General features: G+C 41.1%; 1 protein-coding gene across 1 annotated transcript; it reads left to right on the forward strand.

Annotated features, from left to right (window-relative positions):
* Positions 1-6,082: 6,082 nt before the first annotated feature.
* On the forward strand, positions 6,083-6,967 carry LOC111893825 (uncharacterized). Its single transcript, XM_023889912.1, has one exon. The coding sequence runs from the start codon at positions 6,083-6,085 to the stop codon at positions 6,965-6,967; it is 885 nt and encodes a 294-aa protein (XP_023745680.1).
* The last annotated feature ends 9,390 nt before the right edge of the window (positions 6,968-16,357 follow it).

The following is a 16,357-nucleotide window of genomic DNA, read 5'->3' on the forward strand; positions in this document are numbered from 1 at the left end:
GGTCCTCCTCATATCCTCGTCTCCAGCATATTGGGACACCATCAATGCCCTCTCCCGGAACTTGAAGGTGATCTCCGCCACAGTCTCCGTAATCTGTCTCATGTCTAGGAACTCCCTGGCCAGCTGCTGAACCTCGACAGTCGGTGCAAACTCTGCCCTGAACCTGGTCATAAAGTTCGACCAAGTCATAGCCTCAACAGTCGAGGCTCCCAACGAGTCACCGACGGACTCCCACCAATCTCTGGCTCTGTCTCTCAAACACCCTGCTGCGTATCTCACCTTCAACCCCTCGGGGCAGAAGCTAGTCAGTTGTGCGGACTCAATGTCCGCAATCCATCTTCTGGCAGCAATGGGGTCCTTCGCCCCATGGAAATCCGGCGCACCACTGCCCCTGAAGTCCTTAAAGGACAGTGTGCGAGATCCTAACTGGCCATATGCCATGTCACTCCTGAACGCCCTAAGGCGGTCCTCCATCAGCTCAACTATCCCTTCCTTGATCGACCCGAAAATGATGGGGGTCGACTCAAGGATGCATCTGGTGATCTCTGACGCGATGAAATCGCGTAGCCTCTTGTCTACTAGCTCAGAACCTGATCCCTCTCCAGAACTGCCACCAGTTGGCCTCTGACGTAGTACCACCATTCTGAAATATACACAAGCAACCATAAGTGATACTGATACTTCTAAAGGGATCACGTCTATTTCAAGTTCCCTGGTCTTGTCTCGGCCTTCCTTATTTCGGGTACGGATCCTCTGCTTTCAGTAGTACGGTCCCATACTACCTTCCACATCTATCTGTACCTTCTTCAAGAATTGCCTCAACTCCACCAAGTCCTTTTCACTACTATTGATCACTGCTATACTCATCCTAGGCTTGTCCTAGGGAAATCTCTTACTCCACCCTACCCGATCCTCAGCTGCTGAAGGCCTCCTAGTAATGCCAATTAGCCATTACCTGAATACCTTCACATGTGATGAGGCTCAGATAATCCTTCGAGTAACATCCTCGTCCCTACAACGATTAGACTCAAACGAGAGCTGCACAATAGGGCCAAATCCAGCACTCTAAGTTTATTCGACCCTAGTCACATGTGACGTGACGTATTCACCTAATGGCTAACTCCCATCACTCAGAGCCCCACAAGGCACAAAGCAAGCAGCATTCAGAAAAAAGGGAACAACCTCAAGCAAATCCGTTCTCATAGAGAGAAACTGATCTAGCATACAGTGCTAAACTCATACTGTCATGCATAACCTAAACAGGCTATCCTACTGCTGTCTACTCAATACTAGCATGCAATTCTCATAAGCTGAAGCACATAAAGCAGGCACGTAAGGCATCACTCCTAGATCCTTAGTCCTATTCTAGCATGTTGATCTACTAAAATTGTTAAATATAACATAAACTTGTATGGGTATTTTGGGGAGTACTTACCTAAGCCCTACCGGTCGCGCACATCACACACTTCGTTCTTTCGTAAAACTCTTTACTTAATCCTTTAGAAAAAATTTTCTTTTTCGAAATCCTTTAATGTGACATCCCCAAAATCTCGGCCAGAAAAGACCGATTTTCATTTATGCTTTTAAATATTTTCAGAGTAAATCCTTTTGATTTGAAAGAGTTGCGGAATTTGTTCCCAAAAACAAAACATGATAAAACAATGTTTACCGAAGCATTTCATAAAAGAAATGTATTTTCATTATAATCAAAACTCGGGGTGTCATGTTCCGATACAGACCAATAAGCATAAACGAATACATTACAAGTCATATAACAAATATAAACATATGCAGACTTGTAAACAAAACAACTTGATGGTTCATCCATCTCATGCCCTTCCGCCACTACCTGTAATACAATTTAAAACTGAGTGGGTCAGGCTTGGGAGCCTGGTGAGCATATAGGGTTTTCAACCCACAATAAATATCATATTTAATTTTCACCAACCAACAATAACCCAATTACCCATTCCCGTTATTCTCACTTTAATGTCCCTAAAACAACTAACATAAGGGACCTAGTCTAAGAATATTTCATCGGGGCGACAACACATGCTTCGGGGGTACCTCAGCAATATAAGTCAAATAAGGCAACCATGAGGGGGATGGAGTACAGCGAATGAACACCCAAGTTCATTAATACCTACAGATGGCGAACCTGCTAATGTTTCCACAAGACTGTCTAGAATAGCCAGTGGTCGTCATCTAAACTCCGCTAGATGACTCAATCAAACAACAACGAGGCCTCTCATCTGTTTATTACACACCAACTGTCTACCCATGTTCTACACAACATATTAGTAGATAAAAAATATACATTTGTATACATAGTTTAAAGAAAACCTGTATAGCATGCTTTAATCAACACATATATCACATAACAGATGAGGCACAACACACATAACACATATCTCATAAAGAAATAAGCAGATCTGTAAGATAGAAGAGAGTGAATACTCATTCACACATAACACAACCAAATATATACACATAGCACGTATTTTATATATAATACTTCGTATTATTGTATTTGGAAGAAAATAACTACACACTCACTTGATCAGAAGATGATCGGACAGCACTACGGCTTATAAAAGTAGTATTCCTCAGCAGATCTGGAAGATCTCCTCGAAAATCGAACTTCTCGCGGGCAGAGCTTCGACTCGGGAACCGCACTTCTCGGGATCTTCGGGATCTCGGGACTTGCCTCGGGGCTCGAGTATGATACCGGGGCTTCGGGGTAGCTTCGGGGGTTTTTGCGCAGAGCTTCGACATGAAAACGAGAGGGAATTGGCAAAAATACCCGGAACCCTCGCATCCTATTTATAGGAGGCTGGAGCCTCGGAGTACGCGGGGTGTACTGCGTTACGCAGGGCGTACTGCCCAAAACGTCATTGCTTACGTATCCGAAGTGCTTGAGTGCGAGTGTCGACATCCCTCGGAGTACGCGGGGCGTACTCGAGTACGCGGGGCATACCTCGGATCAGATCGGTGACTCCTTCGGATAATGCTTCCGAATTTTGATTTAAATTTAAATACAAAATGATTAATAAACTTCGGAAATTCATAACTTCTTCATACGAACTCCGTTTTCGACGTTCTTTATATCCACGCGAAGGTGAGACTACGCTCTACAACTTTCGTTTAGACTCCGTTGGCTAATTTCGACTTTATTTTTATTATTTATTTTTTAATAGGCCGCGACAGAAAAACTTCGTTATAAATTCATAACTTCTTCGTTTGACGTCCGTTCTCGCCTAACTTTTTTTTTTTATCGCTTCGATACCAACAACGAGACCTTCGATCCTCGTTTAGATTGCTTCGGCTAACAACCGCTCGATCTCAAATCGAGTAAAACATGCTGTATACTGCTAAGCCGGAACTTCGATAAATCATAACTTCCTCATACGAAGTCAGATTTGGGCGTTCTATATATATTCGGAAACCTCGTTTCAACTACTACAACATTATTCAAAGATATTAAGTTTATTTTACACTTAAATTTTGACGCTTATTTTTATTCTTAATTAATCAAACCACATAATTAAGCAATTAAGCACAAAACACAAAATACTCAAATAATACAATCTATATTATTTCAAAACGGGTTACAGAGGTTAACCTAGACTATTACATTGCTACAAATGGCAAGCCCAGAAACACAGGCGTTACATTTAATCCCTTGATTTGAGTTCAGACATCCCCGAGGGTGTGTCCGAATCCCTCAAACCATGGGCTCTGATACCAACTTGTAACGACCCAATTTTCACAGCCAAAAATTTCATTTTTAATTAAACATTTTGCAAAACATTTGAAAATAAACAACATTCGATCATATCGTTTCTTAAAACATATTACGTGTCTGAAAACCAAAACATGGAATCAACCATAGTGTCAGAGTACAAATCCCAGAACAATCTCATAGTGCAGAAAAACAAGGGGTGTGTAAGATGTGCCGTTACCATGCCAGCTCCTTCCCCTTCGCTGAAGAGGTACCTGAAACCAAAACTCTAAACTGTAAGCACGAAGCTTAGTGAGTTCCCCCATAATACCACATATCATACAATCATATAAGGAACAGCTAGGAGATACAGGCCTCGCCCACACTCATGGAGATACGGGCCCCGCCCACACTCCGCTAACTGGGAGATACAGGCCTCGCCCACACTCCGCTATCTAGGAGATACGGGCCTCGCCCACACTCCACTACTAAACCATAACATACAAATATCACACAGACAACGAGTATAAACAATTCTACCACACTAGCATATATCATCATCAGACTCAACTAAGAGATACGGGCTCTGCCCGCTCTCCGATACTATCATATCGTCTATACGGGCCGGCCTTGGTGCCTTAGACCTGTTCCTACTAGAAGGAAACTCACCTCGAAAAGTAGCAACCAAAAGTCTAACTGTCGAACGTCTGGCTGCTGCACCGGTAATCCTCCGGCTACAAATCCATAAACATAGATTAGCCACTCATAAATACCCTTAGATCAAATGACTGACCCACCCATGGTCCAAGGTCAACTCCTTGGTCAAAGTCAACTTCCATTTGACTGCACTCGTCGAGTTATGACACAGACTCGCCGAGTCCTTCTCCTACTAACCTGGTCCTACACGCCAAGTCCCTCTTCCCACTCACCGAGTCACCCTCAACTCACTACTTGGGATTATAGAACCGACTCGCGATCCGACTCGCCGAGTCCAAGAACAACTCGTCGAGTCCCACGGGTAGATCTCCTACTCGATTCCAAATCCTCATCAGCGCATCCTTTATGAGGATTTGGGTTTCTGGGACTATTGCTACACGTTAAATTGCTAATTCTGCGTGTAGATGCGAAGGGTTGGACCTTCAACACTTAAACCCCCCGTACTCAGTAACAGTTCATATGACTCGCCGAGTTTGAAGAACAACTCATCGAGTTCCAGGAAATCTTCATAGGACTCGCCGAGTTGTTCATCCAACTCGCCGAGTCTAAGGCCACCTTCATAGAACTCGCCGAGTTCCACTTTGGGACTCGCCGAGTCCCTTCGACCCATTTCCCATACAAACCAAATCTGAGACATGCAACGCTTCCAAACCATAGATCTATGTTCCTAGGGCAAGCTTATCACGTAAAGTTGCAAACTTTACGTGCATGCATGGCCCTATAAGCTCCAAAAGGCAAAACCAAGCTCTTAATGAGGTCATACACTCAATGGGGACCTCAACCACTTCAACCACAAAAACTTTATACTTCTAATACGTCCATAAGGTCTAGATCTGAAGTCCTTTCAGAAAATAGAGCACAAATACATGGAGTTTGAGGTTTTAGGGCTTGAAAACCACTAATTTGGGACAAAAAGGGGATCTAGTGAACTAGTGATCAAGATAAGAACTTTTCTACCTGAATGGAAGCTTCTCTCAGTGAAGATTTCGGATCTACCTCCCCTCCTTACACCCTTCAACCTCTTCATTCTTCTCCTAAGCTCTAAACCTTCTTCACTAAGCCAAGAACACTCTCAAGAACAATATGGGGGCTAGGGTTTCACTCTACAGCTCTCTGGAAGTGTTAGGGACAAAGGACGCCAAGTTAGAGCGTTTAAATAGGGTGCAAACACCCGGATTAGGGTTTTTGCCCAAATAGGGTCTACTCGCTGAGTCCGGGGACCGACTCGTCGAGTCCAAAGCTTGGACTTCGCGCCTCATCCCGCTTCTACTCAGCGAGTTGGTCCTTCAACTCTCTGAGTCCAAGGCAAAAATGCAAGAAATAAGAATTATAATTACAAGGAATACGTACCGGGAACCAGGTGCTACAGAAGGACTTCAAAAGAAAATTTCATTTGAGTAGGAATGTGTTCTTACGAATCGTCAATGCCTTGGAAAGCCGGTATCGCTTCTTTACTATACTTTTATACAAAATAAATAAAAATGTACTACATTTTTCTTTAATTTTACAACATATGCAATATATTTTTAGACTGTAGTTAATTTATGTTTAGGTACGAATTTTTTTCAATTAAGATATGATGCTAGAGGTAGACGAGGGTTTACAACGTTGCAGAAATGTGTTGCAGCCATTCGTTTGATGGCTATGGGGGAGTCACCCGACACCATGGACGACTATATGAGAATGTCCAAAAGAACCGCAAGGGAGAGTATGTACACATTGTCAAGGGGTGTTGTTGAAATATTTGGAGACGTGTATTTGTGGAAACCTTCGTTGCATGATTTGCAAGAATTGTATGCGGCGCATGAAGAACGCCATGGGTTCCCCGTAATGATCGGAAGCTTTGATTGCACACAATGGAAATGGAAAAATTGTTCGGTAGCATGGAAAGGGCAATATGCAAGTGGTCATCACGGATCACCTTCGTTGGTTTTAGAGGCTGTTGCTTCTCAATATTTATGGATTTGGCATGCATTTTTTGGGGTTACGGGTTCCAACAACAACGTCAACGTTCTTGATCAGTTGCCAATATTTAACGATCTTTTGAATGGAAAGGCCCCGGATACTCCTTTCACGGTGAATGGAAACGAATACAAATATGGGTATTACCTTGCAGATGGAATATATCATCAGTATTCCACATTCGTGAAGGCATTCCGCCACCCGGTTGAAGAACGAGACCATTTTTTTAAAAGAAGACAAGAAGGAGCACGTAAGGATGTGGAACGTGTTTTTGGAGTGCTGAAGGCGAAGTGGCATATAGTCGAACATGCAGCACGACCATTGGATTTAGAAACTCTACGATATATCATGTATGCATGTATCATAATGCATAACATGGTAGTAGAAGATAAAGGGCGAAATATTGCACACTATATCCCAACGGAGCCCAAACACGTTCAGTTTCAACCAAGAACAACAGATTATTTGTATCGCGTTGTTGACATTCAGGACGCAAATAAACACAGACAACTTCGAGAAGACTTGACAGATTATATCTTCTATGGTAACAATAACGATAACGATTAGTGTTGTTTTTTTTTCTGAATTTGGATGTTATTTTTTTTTAATTTTGATGTTATGTGTAATTTAATCTCTATGTTAATTTTAATCTTTAAAAATTATTATATGTTATTTATAATTTTTAAACATTATGTTTTATTTATTATGTTATATTTAAAAAATATTTGTCTAAATTAAAAAAGAAAATTCGAAAAAAAATAAAAAATAAATTATAAAATGGAAAAAAAAAAAAAAGTTTGTGTCATAACAAGATACAACATGATGATCATTTCCCCACTTGGTGTTATAACACCATTGATGATGTGACATGTAATGTGGCACCATTTACCAAAATGGTGTTACATCTAATTGTCCACACCTAGTCTTCTTAGAGTTTTGGAGGAGAGTGCAACAAGAAGCTTGAAGGACAGTGTTATCAAAATGTCTTTAACTATGTGTCCATTTAGTTTGGTGACTTATGTAATTCCACACTAATTCTTTTTATGTTTTTCCAGATTTAACCATTTTTGTTTCGTTCAAAACTTATGTTGGGTGGCTTGAGCAGTATATGTAACAAATACAAGTATATTTAATCTTATATGTCCACAAAAAACATATACTTACCAAATAATTTTTTTTACCATTTGAAACTCATACATTTGATTTAAATAAACATACATGATAGGAAAATATTACATATAACATAACATAATAAGGTTATACAAATTATTGCTGAACAAATAAAGCTCATATTTGAAAAATGACTCTTTAGTAAAAAACATTGTTTCTTTTTAATAGGAGATAAAAATACAAAATGACTACATAAAACGATGCATGTGTTTGTTGTAATGACTAATATATAATATATGTAATACGATAATTAAAAATTAAGCAGTTCATAATGAATGTCTTCATGGGAAATATTAATTAAGAAAATATGAAGTTTACATTTTATATGTTTTTAAGTTAGAATAATATTTAATATTGAAATAAGAGTTAAATAAAATCCAAGTTCTAAAGCACAATCCATGTAAGGTCCAACTTATAATGGAAAGAATGAATAGTAACATTTCCGAACGTGCGATTTTAACCAAACCATAGGGACGAAAAACACAAGAAAATCAAACCACAGATCCGAGTGCAAAAATAATATTAGGGACAAAACGTGCAATTTTGATCAAACCATAAGAATGATTTCAGTAAATTTTGATCAAACCATAAGAATGATTTCAGTAATTTACTGTAACGGTAAAAATGCAAATATCAAATTTTATAAGTTTGGCTCTCAAATTTTACATTTTATGTTAATATATATTGATTTCTATTTCTAGAAATGAATCATAAGAAATGAATCATAAAAGCATGTTATACTTCTTCTAAAGAAATACTTCTCCAACAAGACTTGAACCTTCAACATCAAGAAGAGAGAGCAACATGTGATACCACTAAACTAGAAATCATTTTGTTATATTTTTTCCATGTAACTTGAAAAATAATATTTTTAAACAATTTTTTTAATATATAAAGATTGTTTTTCAATTTTAAAACATATAACACTGTTTGGAGGATCGTAATTGAATAGACCGTTTTGGTATTTCCATTATTTATAAGCTACATTTTAATATCATTGCAAATTTAATTTCGTATATGATATATTATGTGATTAGTTTTTTTAAAAGCTTAAGGTATCCAATGAGAATGATTCTTACGTGAAATTATGAGAAGTGACTTTTTTGTATTTGTTTTTTCGAAGCAACAAAATGAAATAAACATGAAAATAGGTCTCTATGATTCATTTTTTTAGGATGATTTGTTTTTTTGTCGAAAAAAATATTCTAAAGCTTTATCCATACAAATTTGAATCATGTAAAGGTTTTTCCATTTTATTTTTCTTAAGAGCTCATGTTATTTTTTCATTATTTGGTTAGAAAAAGGAATACAAATGATTAATGTAAAAAAAATCTTTTAATTCAAACCTTCATCCTCATTACTTATATTGTATATTTCATAATATAATTAAATACTAATAAGAATTGAAAAATTAAATTGTTTAAATCGATATTCAGTATATTATTATAGAATCTAATCAATATTTGTTATAAAATATATTGATGTAAAAAGTTATATTGTATAATATAATAAAAATAATAACTAAGATATCATGTTTATTATTTTTAAAAGCATAATTAGAAAAGATACCTAATATTATATTATATTTTAATATTTAAAACAATCTTGATATACATATAAATTACATATATATTTATATTTTAATAATTAAAATTTTCAAATTACATATCTGTAGCGAGGAAGTGAAAAAACTAAACTGAAATATAAATTAATAAAACAGTTGTATTGAAAAAACTGCAAAAACTAATAACAAAAACCAATATAGTTGAAAAACGCTAATTTTTTTTAAAATTTTTTTTAATATTTATAAAATTATATACCTACTAAAAAATATATCAAAATTCATGGTTTTTAATTCACTACAAAATGAGTATAATATATGTATGAAATATAATTCAAAAAGAAATAGTGAGGGGAGCTTCTCATCCATTCCTTGGTTTTAGATGAAGGAAAAAAAAGTAAAGGAAATAGTGGTGTGACCCATAAAAAATAAGGGAAACATCACTTTCATACTCTTCATTCTTATTCTAATTCTAATCCAAATATGTCTTAAGTGGACATTTCATATGTGGGTAAGATTTTTATTCTTCATCATATTTAATCGATTAAATATAAACGTAAAATAACTTTACGTGGCTACGCACATACCTAGAAACAATGCGTCAAAAAGAAATATTTGACACGGAGCTATTCGGAAAAAGGCGGGAAGAAATTGTGTCGCCAAAAGAAAACTAAGGCCTCGTTTGTTTTTCTACAAAACTACTTTTTGAGCACTTTTCCCTTCTGGCGGGTAGACGTTTCGCAAGTGCACGTATTCTTCCGCAAACTTAGAAAAAGACAAAAGACATTTAACCACTTCCAAAACAAACAGCACCTAATTGTTTTTTGAGAATTGTCTGCCGAGAAAAAATGTCCACCGCTAGATCGCACGGGTACACCACTACTATATATATATATATATATATATATATATATATATATATATATATATATATATATATATATATATATATATATATATATGAAATTTAAAATATTTGTAATTTAATCACTTAACTCATTTTAAGTTTTAAAAGGTCACCAAAATTTTGGATTTGTGATAATTTAGTCACCTAACTTTTAGTTTGGTCACTTAACTTTTGGATTTGTGCTCATTTAGTCGCTTAACTTTTTATATTGTGTTCATTTAGGTGTTGTTTGTTTTTTTGAAGCAAAAATTCATAAAGTCTGCGAACCAGCTCTGCAACCCTTTACAATAGAAGAGGTGGACCAAACGGTTGCAGACTGTAATAAGAAACGTGTTTGTTTTTTTTAACATATGCATGCTGTTGCAGATATTAAAAAATTAAAATAAACTGATTTTATAATCCGAAAATAGTTTTTTAATATTGAAAATTTAATAACGTATGACATTTCGGAAAGAATTTCTGATATTTCGGCAAAAAATAATGATATTTTAACAAAAAAAAAAAGATATTTTAGCATAAAATAATGATATTTCATCAACATGTAACACCCAAATTTTTCAAATAATTTTTCACATTTTAAAAACACACTTTTCATTCATAATTATAATAAAATGTCATTGTATCACATAACAATCCATAACAACACATCCCAAGATCATAATATGTAAAAGCTCCTCATGTGTGTACTGATCATGCCGACGTCTTCCCGCGATCCTCACAGGTACCTAAAACACATAACACAACACTGTAAGCATAAATGCTTAGTGAGTTCCCCAAAATACCACACACAACACATATTAGCCACTCGAGGCTATAACTCTGTTTGACCCTCTGGTCAATGTGTCTCAGTGGGACCCTTTAGTCCCATAACTCTGTGGGTCCTCTGGCCCTAACTCTATGGACCTTCCGGTCCTAACTCTGTAAACTCTGTAACATACATAGCATAAATCACATAGAAATCACATCATTCAAAAGCATACAAAATACTCTGTCGCATAACTCTAATTACCACTCTAGGTAAAGTATAGTGAGAGGGCTCACCTCGGGTAACTCGGTAATCTCGAACTCGGTAAAAATCTGGTCTAGCCTCCGCCTAATCATATGAAATAAATACTCTTATTCAATACATCTCTCAAGGCTAGACTATTCCCTCTCTTAGTACTCTCAGAAGGGTAAAAGACCATTTTACCCCTCTCATGGCTCAAAGACCCTAAAGTTGACCAAACCCTAAAAGTCAACAAAAGTCAACTCTCTGGGTTACGCTGCGCATACCAAGCATGTACGCTGGGCGTACCCAGAGACGTCACAGAAACGGGGAACGCGACCCCCTACGTCGCGCGTACTGGTATTACGCCCCGCATAACTCTCAGTTTCAGACTCCTTTGCTCTTGGGGTCTTAAACAGTTAAGACACACATCCAAATTCTAGATCTGACCATTTCCAAGCCTCTTAGTCCATAAAGTTGGTGACTTTAAGCCTTTGCATGGCTGGACAAGTCACTAACACCCATAACATTCCATTTTTAACCCTAGAAAGCTCATAACTCAAGCATGCCCTCATAATAACGACCAATTTGGGATTTTTATGGATCTATAACACAAATATCACTGAAATGGGACAGATCTAGGTCCATGGAGTCCATTACACTCATAAAGTCTCCACCTTTGGGACTTTTAACCCTAGAAATGGTCCATGCAACATCAAACCAAAATAAAGAGGAAAGTTTTGAAGTTTATACCTCTAGATGAAGCTCCTTCCTCTGAGGATCTTAGATCCAAACTTGCACTTCAAGCTCTAACCTCCACAAGCTCATCTCCTTCTTCTTCACTAACACACCAAGGCACTTTTAGCTCAAAACACTCACACACACTTAGGGACGAAGGAAGGCTCTCTTAGGGTTTCACTCTTTGATATGGTGGCTGAGAAATGAGCCTTAGCATCCCTTATATAGTGCACAAGCCAAATATTAGGGTTTGCATCTGGACCCTCTACGCCCAGCGTAACCCTGGGTATGCCCAGCATACCCAGGCGAGTCCGCGTCTAAATTAAGCGCATGAGTACGCGCAGCGTACTCCCCAGTATGCCCCGCGTACTCATTTGCACAAAATTCACTCAAGGGCCAAAATTGACAACTTTGACAAAAGAGAAGGGCTAAATAGCCTTACCTGAATTTCGGGATGTTACAATTCTCCCCCATTAGAACCAGACTTCGCCCTCGAAGCCTCATACCGAAAACAACTCCGGATGCTGCTCCCGCATCTTTGACTCCGTCTCCCAAGTCAAATCGGACCCCCTCTGATGTTGCCGCTGGACCTGAACCAGAGGCACCTCCTTGTTTCTCAGAACCTTGACCTTTCGGTCCAAGATCGCGATCGGTCTCTCAACATAATTCAGACCCGCATCCACCTGGATATCCTCCAATGGCACCACTGCCGACTCGTCGGCTATACACTTCCTGAGCTGAGACATGTGGAAGGTATCATGAATCTGGCTCAACTCCGCAGGTAGCTCCAATCGATATGCTACCATGCCCACCCTCGTGATCACCCTAAATGGTCCAATGTACCGGGGCCCCAACTTGCCCCTTTTCCTGAATATGATCACTCCTTTCCAAGGAGACACCTTTAGGAGTTCAAAATCTCCAACCTGAAAACTCGAGCTCGGATCGACGCCTATCCGCGTAACTCTTCTGGCGACTCTGGGCCGTCAACAACCTTTGTCTAACCTGTTGTATCTACTATATCATCTGAAGCACTATCTCAGTGATGCCCATCACTCGCTACCCCACCTCTCCCCAACAGATAGGAGTCCGACACCTCCTCCCATACAACAACTCAAAGGGAGGCATACCAATGCTCGAATGGTGGCTGTTGTTATAAGAAAACTCGGCCAAAGGCAAATACATGTCCCAACCCCCTCCGAAATCCAATACACATGCCCAAAGCATGTCCTCGAGCGTCTGAATCATCCGCGCACTCTGTCCGTCTGTCTGTGGGTGGTAAGCGGTACTGAAATGCAGCCTAGTACCCAACTCCTCATGGAACTTCTTCCAAAACCTGGAAGTGAAACACACATCTCGATCTGACTTAATCGAGATCGGTACACCATGTTGCGATACCACCTCCCTCACATACACCTCTGCCAGCCTCTCTGCTGAAGAGCTCTCACTAATAGCAAGGAAATGAGTGCTCTTTGTTAGCTGGTCAACGATCACCCAAATTGCATCAACACCTCTCGCAGTCCTCGGCAATTTGGTGATAAAATCCATGGAAATCTATTCCCACTTCCACTGGGGAACCTCAAGTGGCTGCAACCTTCCATGTGGACACTGGTGCTCAGCCTTAACCCTGCGACAGGTCAAGCACCTCTCTACAAACCACGCCACATCCCTCTTCATACAGGGCCACCAATAGTCTCTTTTCAGGTCCAAATACATCTTAATGGCCCCGGGATGGATTGAAAACCTCGACCTGTGCGCCTCCTCCATCAAAACGGCACGTGCCCCGCCCTCAAATGGCACCCAAATCCGGCCTTGGAAGGTCATAAGCCCCCGGCTATCGGCAATGAACTCAGATATCTGCCCGATCACCTACTCTCGCTTGTGGTGCTCCGGTCTCATGGCCTCTACCTGGGCCTCCCGAATGGTGTCCAACACCGGAGTCATCACTGTTAACCTCAAACAAACATATCGCAATGGGGCACTCTCTACCCTATGACTCAAGGCATCGGCTACCACGTTAGCCTTGCCCGGGTGGTACAAGATCTCACACTCATAATCCTTTACCACGTCTAACCATCTCCTCTAGCACATGTTCAGGTTGGGCTGATCCATCAGATACTTCAAGCTCTTGTGGTCCGTGTATATGGTACACCGAACCCCATACAAATAGTGACGCCAGATCTTGAGGGCGAACACCACAGCCCCCAACTCCAGAACGTGAGTAGGATACCTCGTCTCATGAGGCTTCAGCTGCCTCGATGCGTATGCTATCACATGCCCTCTCTGCATCAGCATCGCACCCAGTCCCGATATCGACGTGTCACAATATACCACAAAGTCCTCCATTCCCTCCGGAAGGGCCAACACTGGGCTTCGCACAATCTCTGGAGAAGTGTCTAGAATGAGGCTTGCTGCTCCGGGCCCCAACTGAAAGCCACCCCCTTCCGAGTCAGTCTGGTGAGAGGAACAGCAATCCTAGAGAAATCCTAGATGAATCTCCGATAATAACCGGCCAACCCTAGGAAGCTCCTAATCTCTAAAGGGGATCTTGGCACCTCCCAACTCATCACCGCCTCAATCTTGGCCGGATCGACCAATATCCCATTCTGGTTGACGAGATGTCCTAGAAACTGGACCTCTCGTAACCAGAAATCGCACTTGGAGAATTTGGCGTAAAGCCTCTCCGATCTCAGAACTCTGAGGATCTCTCTCAAATGCTCCTCATGCTGCTCTCTGGATCTCGAATACACCAATATATCATCAATGAACACGATCACCGAACGATCCAACATCGGCCTGCACACCCTGTTCATGAGATCCATGAACGTCGCCGGTGCATTGGTGAGCCCGAAAGGCATCACCACGAACTCGTAATGCCTATAACGAGTCCTGAACGCTGTCTTCTAGATATCCTCATCACGCACCCTCATCTGATGATATCCAGACCTCAAATCAATCTTGGAGAACCAAGACGCTCCCTGCAACTGATTGAACAAATCATCGATCCTTGGTAAGGGGTAACGGTTCTTGACCGTCAGCTTGTTCAACTCCCGGTAATCAATACACATCCGGTGAGAACCATCCTTTTTCTTGACAAAAAGGATCGGCGCTCCCCACAGCGAGCTACTCGGCCGTATAAACCCTTTTCCCAGCAGCTCTTGAAGCTGCGAGGATAACTCCTGCATCTCTGGAGGTGTAAGGCGATAGGGCGCCTTGGCGATAGGCGCTGCCCCCGGAACCAAATCGATACGAAACTCCACCTGCCTCTCAGGAGGCACACCCAACAACTCCTCGGGGAAAACATCCGGGAACTCACGCACTATCGGGACCTCATCGACTGACCTCAGTCTCTCTCCACCTACTCTCGTATCCACCACATAAGCCACAAACCCACTACAGCCCTGCTGTAAACTCTGCCTCGCTCTAGCGGCTGAAGAAAATGCTGACCCCAAACGGGTACCCTCTCCATAAACCGTAAGAACTCCCCCACTAGGGTCTCGTATGGTCATCAGTTGTCACTCGCAGTCGATAACCACTCCAAATCTACTCATCCAGTCGATGCCCACGATGACACAAACATCTCCCATAGCAATCGATACCAAATCAATCAGAAACTCAACGCCAAAGATCTCGAGTACACATCCTCGAATCACATCAGTGGCATACACCGCTCTCTCGTCAGCTATGGAAACTCGCAAAGGTCGACTTAACGCCTCCCGACAGATAGTGATGTGTTGACTAAAGGCCAACGACACAAAAGACCGACTCGTACCCGAGTCAAATAACACCAAAGCAGGTATAGAACTCACAAAAAATGTACCTACGCATATCATAGTATAAGCATAACACCATAACACAAAATAAATAGATGAAAGAATACATATCAGCCACAACATCGGGCGTTGTGCGGACCTCCTCCGCTGTCAACTGGAAGGCTCTCCCACGAGCCTTCGGCGCCTCGGCCTTCACCGGCCGACTCTCCGTAGCTCGTACAACAGCAGGGGCAGATCCTTGTGAAGCTCCCTAAGTTGACCCTCGTAACTGCGGACACTCGGCCTTCCGGTGTCCAGTCTGGTTGCAGTGAAAACAGACTGCAAACCCTTTGGGGCAATCCTTGGCCATGTGCCCCTCCTTGCCACACTTGTAGTAAGACCCTGCCCTACATACCCCTCATGACTCTTGCCGTACTTGCCACAAGTGCGACCCTTCTGGTTACTGGATCTCGAATCGGCGGGCTTAGCCCGCTTGGCAGCCGGCTGGGACTGTGTCGGTCGCCGATCCCTCCCCTGAGACTCCGCCTCCTCCCTGGCCCGAGTCTCTAACTCAATCTCCCTCTTCCGGGCATTTGCCTGAAGCTCGGCAAATGTCCGGTATGTCGAGTTCGCCACGAAATCGCAGATGTCTCTCCTCAAAATGCTCAAATATCTGCTCATGTGTGCGTGCTCGGAAGACACGTGCTCAGAGCAGAACATCTCCCTCTCATGAAACATCCTGGTGATCACTGTAACAGACTCGGTACCCTGCTTGAGGGTCAATAACTCTTGGTCCAAACGTTCCCTTTCCACTGGGGGAACGTACTCATCATGAAACATAGCGGTG

The sequence above is a fragment of the Lactuca sativa genome, chromosome 8 (assembly GCF_002870075.4).
Source record: "Lactuca sativa cultivar Salinas chromosome 8, Lsat_Salinas_v11, whole genome shotgun sequence".
Taxonomy (NCBI): Eukaryota; Viridiplantae; Streptophyta; class Magnoliopsida; order Asterales; family Asteraceae; genus Lactuca; species Lactuca sativa.